Source organism: Podarcis pityusensis (assembly GCF_964106645.2).
Source record: "Podarcis pityusensis genome assembly, chromosome: 18".
Taxonomy (NCBI): Eukaryota; Metazoa; Chordata; class Lepidosauria; order Squamata; family Lacertidae; genus Podarcis; species Podarcis pityusensis.
In genome coordinates, this window is record NC_138043.1 from 1,568,160 (window position 1) to 1,583,039 (window position 14,880).

General features: G+C 48.8%; 3 protein-coding genes across 12 annotated transcripts in view; 1 reads left to right on the plus strand and 2 right to left on the minus strand.

The window, feature by feature from the left end:
- Nucleotides 1–5,536, minus strand: part of UQCR11 (ubiquinol-cytochrome c reductase, complex III subunit XI) — a 36,906-nt gene extending 31,370 nt beyond the window's left edge. Inside the window, exon 1 of the mRNA XM_080989332.1 lies at nt 5,533–5,536. The gene's annotated coding sequence lies outside the window, so the exon portion shown is untranslated. The remainder of the gene's footprint in view (nt 1–5,532) is intronic.
- Nucleotides 1–14,880, plus strand: part of KISS1R (KISS1 receptor) — a 299,078-nt gene that overhangs the window by 149,499 nt on the left and 134,699 nt on the right. The gene's annotated exons all lie outside the window — the stretch shown is intronic.
- TCF3 (transcription factor 3) overlaps nt 1–14,880 on the minus strand; it is an 85,325-nt gene that overhangs the window by 21,238 nt on the left and 49,207 nt on the right. For all 9 annotated transcript variants that reach the window (XM_080988932.1, XM_080988931.1, XM_080988929.1 and 6 more), the window contains exons 6-11: nt 12,974–13,032; nt 11,287–11,416; nt 6,921–6,970; nt 3,554–3,656; nt 2,207–2,346; nt 1,031–1,157 (exon numbers count right to left, since the gene is read on the minus strand). In XM_080988932.1, the coding sequence (XP_080845058.1) occupies nt 1,031–1,157; nt 2,207–2,346; nt 3,554–3,656; nt 6,921–6,970; nt 11,287–11,416; nt 12,974–13,032 (609 nt within the window). The remainder of the gene's footprint in view (nt 1–1,030; nt 1,158–2,206; nt 2,347–3,553; nt 3,657–6,920; nt 6,971–11,286; nt 11,417–12,973; nt 13,033–14,880) is intronic.

A 14,880-nucleotide genomic window follows, 5' to 3' on the forward strand; every position in this document is an offset into this window, starting at 1 on the left:
TTTCTGATCACGAGATTTGCCGGCGCACGTTAGCAATGCTAAGCGTTGACTCCCTCCCTCCCTCTCTTTCTTTTTTCCCTTTCCTTCTCCTCCTGCGATGAGGCTACATTTTAATATTTTAATGTTCCATTATTTTAATGTTGTATTTTATTTTTGTTTTTAAGTTGTAATCATTCATCTTGTTTTTATTATTGCTTGTAAGCCGCTCTGAGCCCGGCCTTGGCTGGGGAGGGCGGGGTATAAATAAAAAATTATTATTATTATTATTATTATTATTATTAGCAGGGTCTGGTCCGGTTTCGGATTGCATAGCTGTCAACTTTTGCTTTTAAAAAGGGAAACGTTGACAGCTATGTTGGATGCTGCCGGATGAGTCCCTTATCCCGATGCTACGATCTGACGGTAGGAGTCGGAAGGGATGTACGGACGCGGTCCAACCAAAACCAATTTTTTCTGTCCCGCCCTGCGTCCCAAACGCATCATTGTGCCTAGAGGCTAATCTGCGCTCAGTAGAAATATGGATCTGGCGCAGGACACTGAACTCTTGGCTTTGCCTAAACTCAGATCCCCCCGGTCTAATATCCCGAGTGCTGCAAGATCCCCAAAGCACCTGATCTAAAATGGTCTATCAGAAAATTCACTCTGCTGGTTTAGCACCACAACACCTACTCACTCTGGGTTTTAGTAAAGCAAACAGTCTAGTATGTCGGCGCCTAAATGATATTGAGCATCGGAACAACTTGGCCACAATAAGGAAATTTTGCCCATGGTATGACTATTTTCCACCTTCCCATTTCGACTCTCCAGCACCCTCTCTGCATAACCGAGCAATTCCAAAATACAGACGCGCTTTGACTCTCGCGAGATTGAATGTCTTGCCCTTATCTGGACTTGAGGGACGATTCCAACGAAAAATGCAAGCGCCGCCAACTTTGGCCTGCTAATTTCTGGAACGCAAGGCGGCTCGAATCCTCGATTATCAGCAACAACAGGAAAAATAAAATAAAAAAGAAAGGGTTTGGATACGAACCCATAACACTCTCCGTCCCACTGATGGGGGGCGTGTGGCTGGAGACTCCGTACTGGTTGGAGGCCGAGGAAAAGCCCGAGACAGAAGGGAGTCCGCCGTTCACTTCTCCTGAATGCATCGGGTAGTTCTGTAAGGGGACAAAGGGGTCAAGCTGATTTTTTAGTAAAATTGCCCCAGAAGATTCCTGGACATTTTAGCTGCCATTTGATTATTTTCGTCGGGCTATATCTGGGGAATTTTGTCCGTACGGCCTTCTGGCGGTTCCCTCCCTGCGAGAAGCAAGGTTGCAGGGAAGCAGGCAAAGGGCCTTCTCGGTGGTGGCACCTGCCCTGTGGAACACCCTCCCATCAGATGTCAAGGAAATAAACAACTACCTGACTTTTAGAAGACATCTGAAGGCAGCCCTGTTGAGGGAAGCTTGTAATGTTTGAAGTTTTATTCTGTTTGTATACATACTGGAAGCCGCCCAAAGTGGCTGATGGGAAAATCAGAGCACCATTATGGTTTAGGGGTAAGAGTGACTTACTGGAAACTGAGAGACCCGGGTTCAAATCTCCGCTTAGCCCTGAAGCTCACTGGGTGTGACTTTGGGCCAGTCACTGCCTCTCCACCTGGCCTAGTGAGGTTACAGGGAACCAGGCAGAGGGCCTTCTCGGTGGTGGCGCCCTCCCACCAGATGTCAAGGAAATAAACAACTACCTGACTTTTAGAAGACATCTGAAGGCAGCCCTCTTTAGGGAAGTTTGTAATGTTTGATGTTTTATTGTGTTTTTAATCTTCTGTTGGGAGCCGCCAGAAACCCAGCCAGATGGGTGGGGTAAAAATATGGGTGGCCGGCTCTGGGGTTTTGGCGCTCATCTCGCTTTATTGGCCGACGGAGCCGGCATACAGCTTCCGGGTCATGTGGCCAGCAGGACTAAGCCGCTTCTGGCAAACCAGAGCAGCGCACGGAAACGCCGTTTACCTTCCCACCAGAGCCGTACCTATTTATCTACTTGCACTTTGACGTGCTTTCGAACTGCTAGGTTGGCAGGAGCAGGGACCGAGCAACAGGAGCTCACCCCGTCATTGCGGGGATTTGAACCGCCGACCTTCTGATCGGCAAGTCCTAGGCTCTGTGGTTTAACCCACAGCGCCACCCGCATCCCTATTACCCCCCCAAATCTGTGCCATTACCATCCTTTCGTGCTGATGAAGACTGCTGAAGTTGCCGGATTGCGGGAGAGGAGAGGATGACGCTCCCAGGATGGCCCCGTAATTAGACTGGCTGATGGAGGTTGAGGAATTCCACAAGTCCGCCGAGTTGTGAAGTCCATCTGAGAGACGAGGCCAAAAAGAAAAAAAGAGGGTTTCTTTTCTCCTCTCCATTAAAAAAAATATCTATGCTTTTCAAATTTATACATTTCACTAATTTTGAAAAAATATACTGAATTTGGCATAGCTCCCTCTTGCCCCCTAGTGTTGCATTTGTATATTGCGCTTTGCAACACGTTTATAAAGCGTTTTACTTGCAGCTGTGTAGCTGAGTCCAGAAAGAAAGAGATATAGATAGATGATAGATAGATAGATAGATAGATAGATAGATAGAAAGACACACACACACACACAGAGAGAGAGAGAGAGAGAGAGAGACAGAGAGACGAAGGAGAGGAAGAAATCCTCATTAAATGTTTGTAGCTCTTGTTCTCCGTGAAAATTGTTTTTTTTTTTAAAAAAAAAAGTTTTGAAAATTACATTGAATTTGGCATAGCTTGCTTTCGCCATCTAGTGGCGCATTTGTGTTTTGTGCTTTGCAACACATTTAAAGTGTTTTGCTTGCAGCTGTATAGCTGAGTCCAGAAGGAGAGAAAGAAATAGAGAGAGAGAGAGAGAGAGAGAGAGAGGGAGAGGGAGAGAACGAAAGAAATAAAGAAAGAAAGAGAAAGACAAAGAGAGAGAGTGCGCGCAAGAAAGAGAAAGAAAGAGATAGAAAGAGACAGAGAGAGAAAGAAAGAAAGAAAGAGAGAGAGAGAGAGAAAGAAAGAAAGAAAGAAAGAAAGAGAGAGAGAGAGAGATGGAGGATAGAGAAACAGAGAAAGAAAGAAAGAGAGAGAGAGAGAGAGAGAGAGAGAGAGAGAGACAGAAAGAAAGAAAGAGAGAGAGAGAGAGAGATGGAGATGGAGGATAGAGAAACAGAAAGAAAGAAAAAGAGGAAGAGAGAGAAAGAAAGAGAGAGAGAGAGAGAGAGAGAGAGAGAAAGAAAGGATGAAAGAAAGAAAGAAAGAAAGAAAGAAAGAAAGAAAGAAAGAAAGAAAGAAAATTGTCTTTAGGGCAGATCTGGGGACCATCTGTGACCCTCCAGAGATGCTGTCGGGACTCCCAGAGCCCAGTAGGTCTTGGGGGCCATTTTGCGTTGCAGCCCAGTAGCAACCCGAGGGCCACAAATGTCTCCCCCTCCTGGCCCCTGGGGTCAGGCCCCCCCCGCGACTCAGACCAGCCTCGAACCCTCATGCTCCGGAGGCCCACCTGGCAGGGGGGTCGTACCTGGCATGTAAAAGGCTCCAGGGTAGACAGTGCTGGGGGCTTTGGATGGGGGATAGCTGGCCGGTTCCCTGCTATAGTCGTCACCTGAGTTGGGTGGATATACCTGTTAAAAGAGAGAAAAAACGGGAAAAGTCGTCACCCATTTAATCCCCAGCCAGCAGCATCTGCGGAGTCGGTGCCGAGTGCGAATCCCAACCATCTCCGGAGGAACTCGCGATTCCCAGGCCAAGGAAGTTTTATTCTGTTGTTGTTGTTATTATTATTATTATTATTCTGTGTCCCCCCCCCTTTTCCCCTAGAGGGCCAACCCAGCCAAATGAGCAAGGCATGAAGAACAATTTAAAAATTATTAATAATTGGCAGCTCGCGGATCTAATAATAATAATAATAATAAAATAAAAATAAAATAAAACAGCTGTTTACTTGGTCGTTTTCCTGTGTCAGTTCGGTGGAGCAGGGTCAAGATATTAACCAATACGCATGAAATTTCATATATAGCTATATAATCTCTAGTGTAGTAAGATAAGACCTTTGGAGGAGGCATTTAAAAAAAGGTTTTTTAGGAACCGCCCTAATATGGATCCTTTATGCACTCCTCACTCCTTCTTAAATCGCACCCAGGGTGGTGTGTTTTTTTTTTTGGGGGGGGGAACCAATTCCCGGGGGGGGTGCACATTCAGAAATGACCGATTTTGAGACGCCAAAAAACCACAAAACCGAAACTGGCGTCAGAGTTTCAAAAGGAGCAGAATTTAGGCCTCTGGGAAGACTCTCAGACTCTTTTAAAATGACGTGGATCTTTCGCTCGCTTTGCATATATCACGGGGGGGCGGGGAGTGGGGAGAACGGTTCGCTGCCCCCCCCTCCAAGTTTTGCACCCATGCTAAACAGCTTTTTTTTAAAAAAAAATGCTTCTTCTTTAAAAAAAAAACACAACCCACCCAACTCAAGGGGGACGGATTTGCAGGGAACCAGGAAAATAAATAAATAATAATAAACGATTCCAAAATCGTACACACGCCCCCCCCCTCCAGAGAATCTTGCACCCATGCTAAACAGCCTTTTTTAAAAATTGCCTCTTTCTTGGAAAAAACCACCCAACTTGAGGGGAGATGGATTTGCAAGGACCCAGGAACAAATAATAATAATGAACGATTCCAAAATCGTACACGCCCCCCCCCCCTCCAAGTTTTGATGATGCGAATCTTGCACCCATGCTAAACAGCCTTAAATAAATTGCCTTTAAAAAAACAACAAAAACCACCCAACTTGAGGAGGGGACGAATTTGCAGGGAACCAGGAAAATAATAATAATAAACGATTCCAAAACCGTACACACACACACACACCCTCCAAGTTCCGATCACGGTTTTTTAAAAAAGGATCTTGCACCCATGCTAAACAGCCTTTTAAAAAATTATAATATAATCTTGCATTTTTTTTTTTTTTAAACCACCCAACTGGAGGGGGACGTTTTTGCAGGGAAGAAAATAAAAATACGATCTCCCCCCCTTCCCATTTCCCCCCCTGCAGCGTGTTCTGTGTACTTGAGCGAGAGGTGCAGGGTTTTTTTGGGTTGGGGGGGGTGAAGAGGGAGAAAAAAGAGAGGGGAGTCTGAGCAGGGGGAACCGTAGCCGTCTGCAAAGAATAAGAAACCCGGTAAATTGCCTTTTCCTATAATTTGATTACATAGCAGGAGCCGGGGAGCGGAGCAGGAATAATAGCTCCGTGCCATCTGCCAGGGCTTGGCAGGCTGCCAGATTTGCAGGCAGCTGCGTGGGGCTGGGGGGGGCGCGAGGAGGAGGAGGGGGGAGGCCCAATAAAATAAAATAAAATAAAATAAGAGGGTGGAGGCAGCGGGAGAGAGAGAAAAAAGAGCAGCTTCAAAAACAGGGAGGTGCAAAGGGAGAAAACCCCAATATAAGGGGAATCTGCAAAGAGGACGGTGTGTTTGTGCATGCAATGGCAATGTGTCGTCGTCGCCCCCCCCCCCCCAAAATTCTGCAAACTGAAGCAAGGATGATTCCTTTGCGGGGAGAATAAAATAATGATGCAGTTCTTGAATTGGAGAAAGGAGAGTTCTTTGCAGACTTGCCTTCTGCGGTCTTTTTTGGGGGTACCCCAAAATTGACAACGTGTCCCCCTCCCAAATTCTGCAAACCGAAGCACGGGTGATTCCTGCCCCCCTTCCTGGGAAAAATAAATAACTATGCAGTTCTCGAATTGGACAAAGGAGAATTCTTTGCAGGCTTGCCTTCTGCGGTCTTTTTTGGGGGTACCCCAATTGGCAAAGTGTCCCCCCCCCAAAATTCTGCAAACTGAAGCACGGGTGATTCCTGCCCCCCCTTCCTGGGGAAAATAAATAACTATACAGTTCTCGAATCGGTGAAAGGAAAATTCTTTGCAGGCTTGCCTTCTGCGGTCTTTTTTGGGGGTACCCCAAAATTGACAATGTGTCCCCCTCCCAAATTCTGCAAACTGAAGCACGGGTGATTCCTGCCCCCCTTCCTGGGGAAAAAAAATAACTATGCAGTTCTCGAATCGGAGAAAGCAGAATTCTCTGCAGCCATTGCCTTCTCCTGTCTTTTTTGGGGGAGGGGGATAAGATTGGGGGGGGTGGGTTGCGGGGCTTGAGGGTTTCATTAAGCACCCCCCCCCAAAAAATGCAAAATTCTGGACATATACCCCCTTCCCCATATGCGGAAAATAAAACAGAAAACTCAGGCGCAGAGGTGTAATGATAAATAATAATAATAATGTATACCGCCCTATAGCTGTCAGGGCGGTTCGCGAGATAAAACCGCAACATTAAAAACAGAAAACGCGCCGTCGAAATAAAAACGAAAAACTAACCCCAAATAAAAATAAAACACATTTCAAAGGGGACCTGGTAGAAGAGGAACGTTTTCGCCTGGCACCTAAATGGAGGGGCCAGGCGAATCTCCCTGGGGAGAGCATCTTGCAAAAGGGAGCCACCACCAAAAAGGCCCTGCTCTCGAGTTGCCCCCGTCCGGACCTCTCCTGGCATCTAAAAGAGATCTCAGGGTCTGGGATCCCTTGATCCATAAAGGGATCCCCACTTCCCACCTTGGTCCCGATATTGAGCTTTAATTCCCACCCCCCCTTTCCCCTCCAGGTGCCCAAATGTCTCCAGCCGGCCCTTCCCACCGCCCACAGCAAGGGCTTCCCTCTCAAACTCGCCGCATTCCCAATGTTTGCAACCCGCCGGGCATTCGGTGACATCACAGAAGCACAGCCAATGGGAGGCCCAGGCTGTTAGCGCCCCCCTCCCTTTGACGACACAGGGGGGAAAACACCCCCAGTTGCGGCCGCCTTTGCCAGACAGTAAAACGGAAAAATGGCTTACCGAAGAGGGTAGTCCTGGAGGAACTTTCCGGACTTTTTTCGGCTGTCCGTCTGAATTTGGGGTACGAAGAGGAAGAGGGGGAAAAAAAGGGGGGGAGAGATTTTTTTTTTAAAAAAAGCGTTAGCAAACATAATTACAGAGCCATTCCTAACGTGGCAGATTAGATTTCGTAGCGCCAGGGGTGCTTCCTGCCAACCGAGGTCCCCACAACCTGTCGCATCCCAGATTTATTCATTCTTATTTCCGTATTTTTCCGTCTATAAGACGCCCCGAAGTATAAGACACCCCCTATTTTGGGGGGACTCCGATTTAAGAAAATGGGGGGAGATACTATCCGTGTATAAGAAGAGCCCGGATTTTGAACATTATTTTAGAGTAAAAAAAAACACTGAAAAGTACGGTATTTTATTTATTTGTTGAATTTATAGAATGCCCTAAACATGTCTCATGGCGATTCACAAGCAGGTATTACAAAAGATTACAAAATGCATTACAAAATTACGAAAGATTACAAAATGCATTTTGGGGTTTAAAGGGGCTGAACGTTGCTGCTCTAAATAATCTCGCCGACTTCTGTCGGAGTCAGAATATTGGGGTGCTTTTTTTCCGGTGTTCATGTGTGCTATGGGGTTGTTCTTTTTATTCTGATGGTGCAATTTTGCGGTTTTATATTCCGATTTCCTTCTGCGAACCACCCTTGAGACCTGCGGGCGGCGCATAAATTCAGTGAACAAGAATAAGTCTCTGAGCCACGCTCAAAGTCCGACGGATTTATTACGGGCGCGAGCCCAGAGGCCATGATCCGTTTCAAAAAAGGTCCCCCGAGATGTTTCGCTCTTCCGGTTATGACCACGCAGCTCGCTATTTTGGGATGGGCTGGGGGTATTTTTAGTATTCCTGGTTTCGGTGCTGTAATCTCAAGGGTTTCGTTCTCGAACTCAAGACCCGTAAGCTGTATTAAAGAGACTCCCCCCAAACATCTTGTTCTCACGGGGAGGGGGGGCGCAACTAGATGTCCCAATGGGAACCCCCTCCCTAAACTGCCTATTGCTACCTGTGTACAGTGGTACCTTGGTTCCCAAATGCCGAAAACAGAGAAGGAAGTGTTCCGGTTTACGAACGTTTTTTGGAAGCCGGACGTCCGACGCGGCTGTTGGCTATTGTTTCCTGGGTGCCTGCACCAATCAGAAGCCGCGCCTTAGTTTCCAAACATTTCGGAAGTCAAAAAGACTCTGGGAACGGATTAAGTCTGGCGCTTTTGTTTTCGTTCTTTATTTTGCGATTTTGATTTTGAGGCTTTTTCGGTTCATTTGTTTTTGTGGCTGTGTGGAACCCAGTTCAGCTACTGATGGATGGATGGATTGATTGATTGATTGACTGACTGACTGCGGAAATGTATAAAAGCCCCCCATCCAAACCATGACGATCATCAGTGCAGGTAAGAAAAAAAATAATTTTAATCTTTATCATCAACAATACTGCCTTATTTATTTTATAGTACAGTACATTGATTCTTGCTTTCATTTTATGGATCAGTGGTCTCGTTAGATAGTAGAATTCATGTTGAACGGCTGTTTTAGGGGTTGTTTTTATAAGTCCGGAATGGATTAATCCATTTTGTGTTACTTTCTATGGGAAAGCAGCCCGCCTTGGTTTTGGAACGCTTTGGTTTTGGGACGGACTTCCGGAACAGATTAAGTTTGAGGACCAAGGTACCACTGTATCCCCGCAGCTTGAATTTTCAACGGTTATCCCTTCCGCGAAACCTCGAATGGCAAAATGCGAAACCCGCACCCAGCCCTGAGAATTCAGAACAGGGAGTCGCACAGAGACACGACAGCCTTGGGTGGATAATAATAATAATAATAATAATAATAATAATAATAATTTATACCCCGCCCATCTGGCTGGGTTTCCCCAGCCACTCTGGACAGCTTCCAACAAAACACTAAAATACAATAACCTATTAAACATTAAAAGCTTCTCTAAACAGGGCTGCCTTCAGATGTCTTCTAAATGTCTGGTAGTAGTTCTTCTCTTTGACATCTGATGGGAGGGCGTTCCACAGGACAGGAGCCACCACCGAGAAGGCCCTCTGCCTGGTTCCCTGGAACCTCACTTCTCGCAGGGAGGGAACCGCCAGAAGGCCCTCGGGAGATGGACCCAGGTGTCCGGGATGATGGGGGTGGAGACGCCCCTTCAGGTCTACTGGGCCATTTAGGGCTTTCAAGGTCAGCACCAACACTTTGAATTGTGCTCGGAAACATCCTGGGAGCCAATGTAGGTCTTTCAGGACCGGTGTTATGTGGTCTCCACTCCCAGTCCCCAGTCTAGCTGCCGCATTCTGGATTAGTTGCAGTTTCCAGGTCACCTTCAAAGGCAGCCCCACGGAGAGCGCATGGCAGTAGTTGAAGCGGGAGATAACCAGAGCATGCACCACTCTGGAGAGACAGTCTGCGGGCAGGGAGGGTCTCATCCTGCGTACCAGATGGAGCTGCCCTGGACACAGAACTGACCTGCGCCTCCATGGACAGCTGTGAGTCCAAAATGACCCCCAGGCTGCTCACGTGGTCATTCAGGGGCACAGTGACCCCATTCAGGACCAAGGAGTCCCCCACACCCGCCCACTTCCTGTCCCCCCAAAACAGTCCCTCTTCCTTCCTCTTCTTTTGCACCCAGCAAGAGTCATTCTGACGTCCTGGGAGCCAATGTAGGTCTTTCAAGACCGGTGTTATATGGTGTCGGCGGCCGGATAGGGGCTCCGGAATCCGGGAAAGTTTTAAATATCCTTTTTTCTTTTTTGCGGCACAACCCCCTTTGGGAGACGGGTCCCCAAAACCTCGGCGCTAAGACCCCGCAGGCCAGAGCAGGCTGGAGAGGAATTTTACAAAGTGAGCCTGCTCTTCGCCAGAACAGGTGGATTTCATTAGTTCCAAGGCGGGGGGATGAAAGCAAAAAACGGGGGGAGGGAAAGGGGCAGGAAATTGTGCAGGAGGGAGACCGTTGCGGGGGGGGGGCGTGCGGCGTTGCGCAGGCAGGCAGAGCAGCCCCACGCCCCTTTCCAGACAGGGAATGTTCATGGGATTTTATTATTATTATTATTTTGCACACACGAAAAACGGTTTTGCAAGAAAATGCCTCTTTGCTGGGGGGCTGGGGGAACAGGCAGGAAGAAAGGATAATAGGGCGTTTTGGAAGAAAATGCGTCTTCGCTGGGGAGGGGGGAACAGGCAGATAAAGCTAGGTTTGGGGGCATTTTGCAAGAAAAAGCGTCTTCGCTGGGGAGGGGGGAACAGACAGAAAAAGGATAGGTTTTGGGGCATTTTGCAAGAAAATGCGTCTTCGCTGGGGAGGGGAGAATAGGCAGAAAAAGCTAGGTTTGGGGCATTTTGCAAGAAAATGCGTCTTCGCTGGGGAGGGGAGAACAGGCAGAAAAAGCTAGGTTTGGGGCATTTTGCAAGAAAATGCGTCTTCGCTGGGGAGGGAAGGACAGGCAGAAAATAGCAAAGGCTGCTGCCAGCCAGAGCTGGATGAAGCGATGTTTCGACTCGGTGCAAGATGCCTGTGCTTGCCAACTTCTGGAGAATCTCGGTTGTGTTTTTATTTCCGGGACGGCAGGTTTCTAGACCTCATTGTGCAGAGAAAACTCGCTGAAAAGGGCGGCTATTGAAGGCTTGATTTATTTGGGGGTGGGGTATTGTCTGCTTCCTTGACTACTGCCGCCCCAAAATAAAGTAGAATAACTTAGGCAAGGTTTAAAAAAAAGGGGGGGGGAAATGAAGCTTGCTTTTTTTTTTTTGCACATGGCTGAGTTCTCCAGCAAGCCTCCATTCCAGAGATTCCTTTCCCGCAATGAATGCCAGATGTCTGGAAGCGGAGCGGAGCGTTTCCTGTACGCACCTCTCTCTCTGTTCTGCCCCGTAATAAATGTGGAGGGGGGGGGGAATAAATGAAGAGCTGGGGGGTGGGGAAAGGAGAGCTTCTGCCAGTCTGTGCAGGCAATATTTAGCTACATGGGCCAATGAACAGGTCTGATTCCCGGCCTCTCTAAGCAGGGTAGGAAAGGAGACTGGCTGCTGGTCCGTGCAGGCAATATTCAGCTAGATGGGCCAATGAACAGGTCTGATTCCCGGTATCCCTAAGCAGAGTGGGAAAGGAGAGATGCTGCCAATCTGTGCAGGGAATATTCAGCTAGATGGGCCAATGTGCAGGTCTGATCCCTGGTATCTCTAAGCAGGGTGGGAAAGGAGAGATGCTGCCAGTCCGTGCAGGCAATATTCAGCTAGAGGGGCCAGTGTACAGGTCTGATTCCCTGCCTCTCCAAGCAGGGTGGGAAAGGAGGGATGCTGCCAGCCTGTGCACGTACCTATGCTGCTGTCCGCCCCTCTCCGGCGAGGGTTGTTGGCGTACGGGTAATATTGCGAGCCGCCCTTCACCCCCGTCGGCGACAATGCGCTGGGGCTCGAAATCCCCATTTCGCTGGGCAGGAAGCCGGGCTGCGGGGACGAGAGAGAGAGGAAGACAACAGCATCCGTGAAAAAGAGATAATAATAATAATAATAATAATAATAATAATAATAATAATAATAAATTATGTATACACCGCCCATCTGGCTGGGTTTCCCCAGCCACTCTGGGCGGCTTCCAACAAAACACTAAAATACAATAACCTGTTAAACGTTAAAAGCTTCCCTGAACAGGGCTGCCTTCAGATGTCTTCTAAAAGTTTGGTAGTTGTTTTTCTCTTTGACATCTGACGGGAGGGCGCCACCACCGAGAAGGCCCTCTGCCTGGTTCCCTGTAACCTCGCTTCTCGCAGGGAGGGAACTGCCAGAAGGCCCTTGGTAGAGGGACCCCGGTGTCCGGGCTGGAGACGCTCCTTCAGATATACTGGACCAAGGCCGTTTAGGGCTTTCAAGGTCAGCACCAACAATTTGAATTGTGCTCAGAAACGTACTGGGAACCAATATAGGTCTTTCAAGACCGGTGTTATGTGGTCTCCACTCCCAGTCCCCAGTCTGGCCACCGCGTTCTGGATTAGTTGCAGTTTCCGGGTCACCTTCAAAGGGAGCCCCACGGAGAGCGCATGGCAGTAGTCCAAGCGGGAGATAACCAGAGCATGAACCACTCTGGCCAGACAGTCTGTGGGCAGGGAGGGTCTCATCCTGCGTCCCAGATGGAGCTGCCCTGGACACAGAACTGACCTGCGCCTCCATGGACAGATGTGAGTCCAGAATGACTCCCAGGCTGCACACCTGGTCCTTTGGGGGCACAGTTGTGGCCTGGCTGTGGGTGCGAGAGAAGCAGCCAGACAGCATATGCCATTGTGCGACCCACGGCTCGGCTTCAGAGAAAGCCGTGTTTCAGCTTCCCCCTGAAACCATGAAGACTAGCGCCTTTGGGGAGAAGCAGAAAGTCGCTCTCAGTGCAGAGCTATAGGGGCAGCTTTGCTGCTGCTGCGTTCGGATCCTGCCCCCCATCTTCGCTCCCCCTCCCCACGCCTCCTCCCTGCAAACAACCCCCCCAAACCCCACATAGAAACGCAGAACATTAAAACCCGCCGCTGGCATTTATGCTCCTCTGCTTTTAAAAATTAAATTGCACCGAGGAGCTAGTCCCCACACAGATGTTTCGGAAACGCAACGTCGGGGGAAACCGCTGCGGGTTTTAAAACAGTGTCTTGGTTAGAGGGAGACAAAGTACAGGATTGTGAAGTCGGGAAGGGCCCTCCAGAGTTCATCCAGCCCAACCCGCTGCTTTCTCGACAAAAGCATCTAAAAAGGAGCAGGGAAATCTGATTTCTCGGGTGCAAAAAACGAAGGTGCAAAGGCCTCTTGGAGTTGGGAGTTTTCTCCGCAAACCGCTGGGGGTCTTGTCGCCGAACGAAACCTCCACGTTCTGCAGCAGCCTATCTGCATAAATACCTGCAAATATTCGAGCCTTTCTGCCATTCGCTGGTGGGCTCTGGGAAACCAAACGCCTGCCAAGATCCGTACCGGCAAAACCCCGAACAGCAAAAGGAGATAGTGGGTAAGTTAAGGAATTTTGCTCACCTGGTTCAGAGCCGGCATGTCTCTTCCGAACGGGTAGGCGCCTCTTTCTGTGCCTTTCCCTAGAGAAAAGAAGAAGAGGGAAGAAAAGAAGAGTCTGTGAGCACCCAAAACCGGCGGTTGGATTGCATGACCTCTGGGGTTCCCATTCCAACTTTTGTTTTTGAGGACAGAGCAAAGAATTGAGGGCGAACAGGCCTGGGAGCATTTGAGCTCACGCTTTTAAGCAAAGCTTAAAATAATAATAATAATAATAATAATAATAATAATAATAATAATTATTATTATTATTATTATACCACCCTTTACCCAAAACGTTAAAACCTCCCAAATGAATGCACAGATCAGGGCGAAATCCTGCCGTCCTGGAGTCCGCACTCCTCTGAATTTTGAGAAATTCATTTTGCCGAAGACAGCGCGTTTTTGGAGAGGCGTCCAGGTGAGACAAAAGGAGGTGTTGAAAAAACACATTTTGTGATGAATTTGGGGCTTAAAAATACACATTTCCTTATGGGTTTTCGGAGAGGAAAAAAGGAAATACAGATTAATGTGGGACAGGATGTAGTTGATAAAAATAACAAGAACAACAACTTTAGTTATAAAGGTCTGGGGTGTACAGGGAGGAGGAAATGGTGGGTTCTGCCCCAAATTTTCCCGTTTCCTCCAGTTTTTCAACAACAAATAAAGGGGGGGAGACAAGAAAAAATAGAGGGGGACGTAAGGGGCCTTCTCGGTGGTGGCGCCCACCCTGTGGAAGACCCTCTACGTCCCCCTCTATTTTTTTCCTGCCCCCTCCGTTATTTGTTTTCGAAAAACTGGAGGAAACAGGAAAATTTGGGGGACAACCCCACCATTTCCCTCTCCCTGTAAAACCCAGGCCTTTATATCTTGAGTGATGTCAGATTAAGGGGACTGCCTTACAAAATGGGACTGCCTTTTGTTCAGGCGTATGGCAAGAAGGGTGTTATTTTTTTCCCCCTTCCAAAAATGCCTCCAGGCGTCTCCTAAAAGTTGCATAGATCTTGACATCTGGTGGGAGGGAGTTCCACAGGGCAGGGGCCACCACCGAGAAGGCCCTCTGCCTGGTTCCCTGCAACCTCGCTTCTTGCAGTGAGGGAAGACCCTGGGGAGAGGGACCCCGGTGTCTGGGATGGAGACGAAGGGATGAGGCCGTTTAGGGCTTTCAAGGTCAGCATCAACACTTTGAATTGTGCTCGGAAACGTCCTGGGAGCCAATGTAGGTCTTTCAGGACCGGTGTTATGTGGTCTCCACTCCCAGTCCCCAGTCTAGCTGCCAAATTCTGGATTAGTTGCAGTTTCCGGGTCACCTTCCAAGGGAAGCGCATGGCAAGATTCGCTGCCATGCACCCTCAAACTGCCTTCCCTGGTTCCAATTTGAAGGAGAGGCAGAGCTGGGACGCGGGTGGCGCTGTGGGTTAAACCACTGAGCCTCTTGGGCTTGCCGATCAGAAGGTCGGCGGCTCGAATCCCCGTGATGACGGGGTGAGCTCCCGTTGCTCGGTCCCTGCTCCTGCCCACCTAGCAGTTGGAAAGCACGTCAAAGTGCAAGTAGATAAATAGGTACCGCTCTGGCGGGAAGGTAAACGGCGTTTCCGTGTGCTGCTCTGGTTCGCCAGAAGCGGCTCAGTCCTGCTGGCCACATGACCCGGAAGCTGTACGCCGGCTCCCTTGGCCGGTAAAGCGAGATGAGCGCCGCAACCCCAGAGTCGGTCACGACTGGACCTAATGGTCAGGGGACCCTTTACCTTTACCTTACTAACAAACAAGTAAACTGGCAAAAATGTAATATCGCTTAGGGCTGCTGTACGGCCGTGATTCCCCAGACGAAGCCAGGATCCGTCCGCCAAAAATGGCATCTGGGCAGAATGTCCCAGGGGAAAACCCGGTAA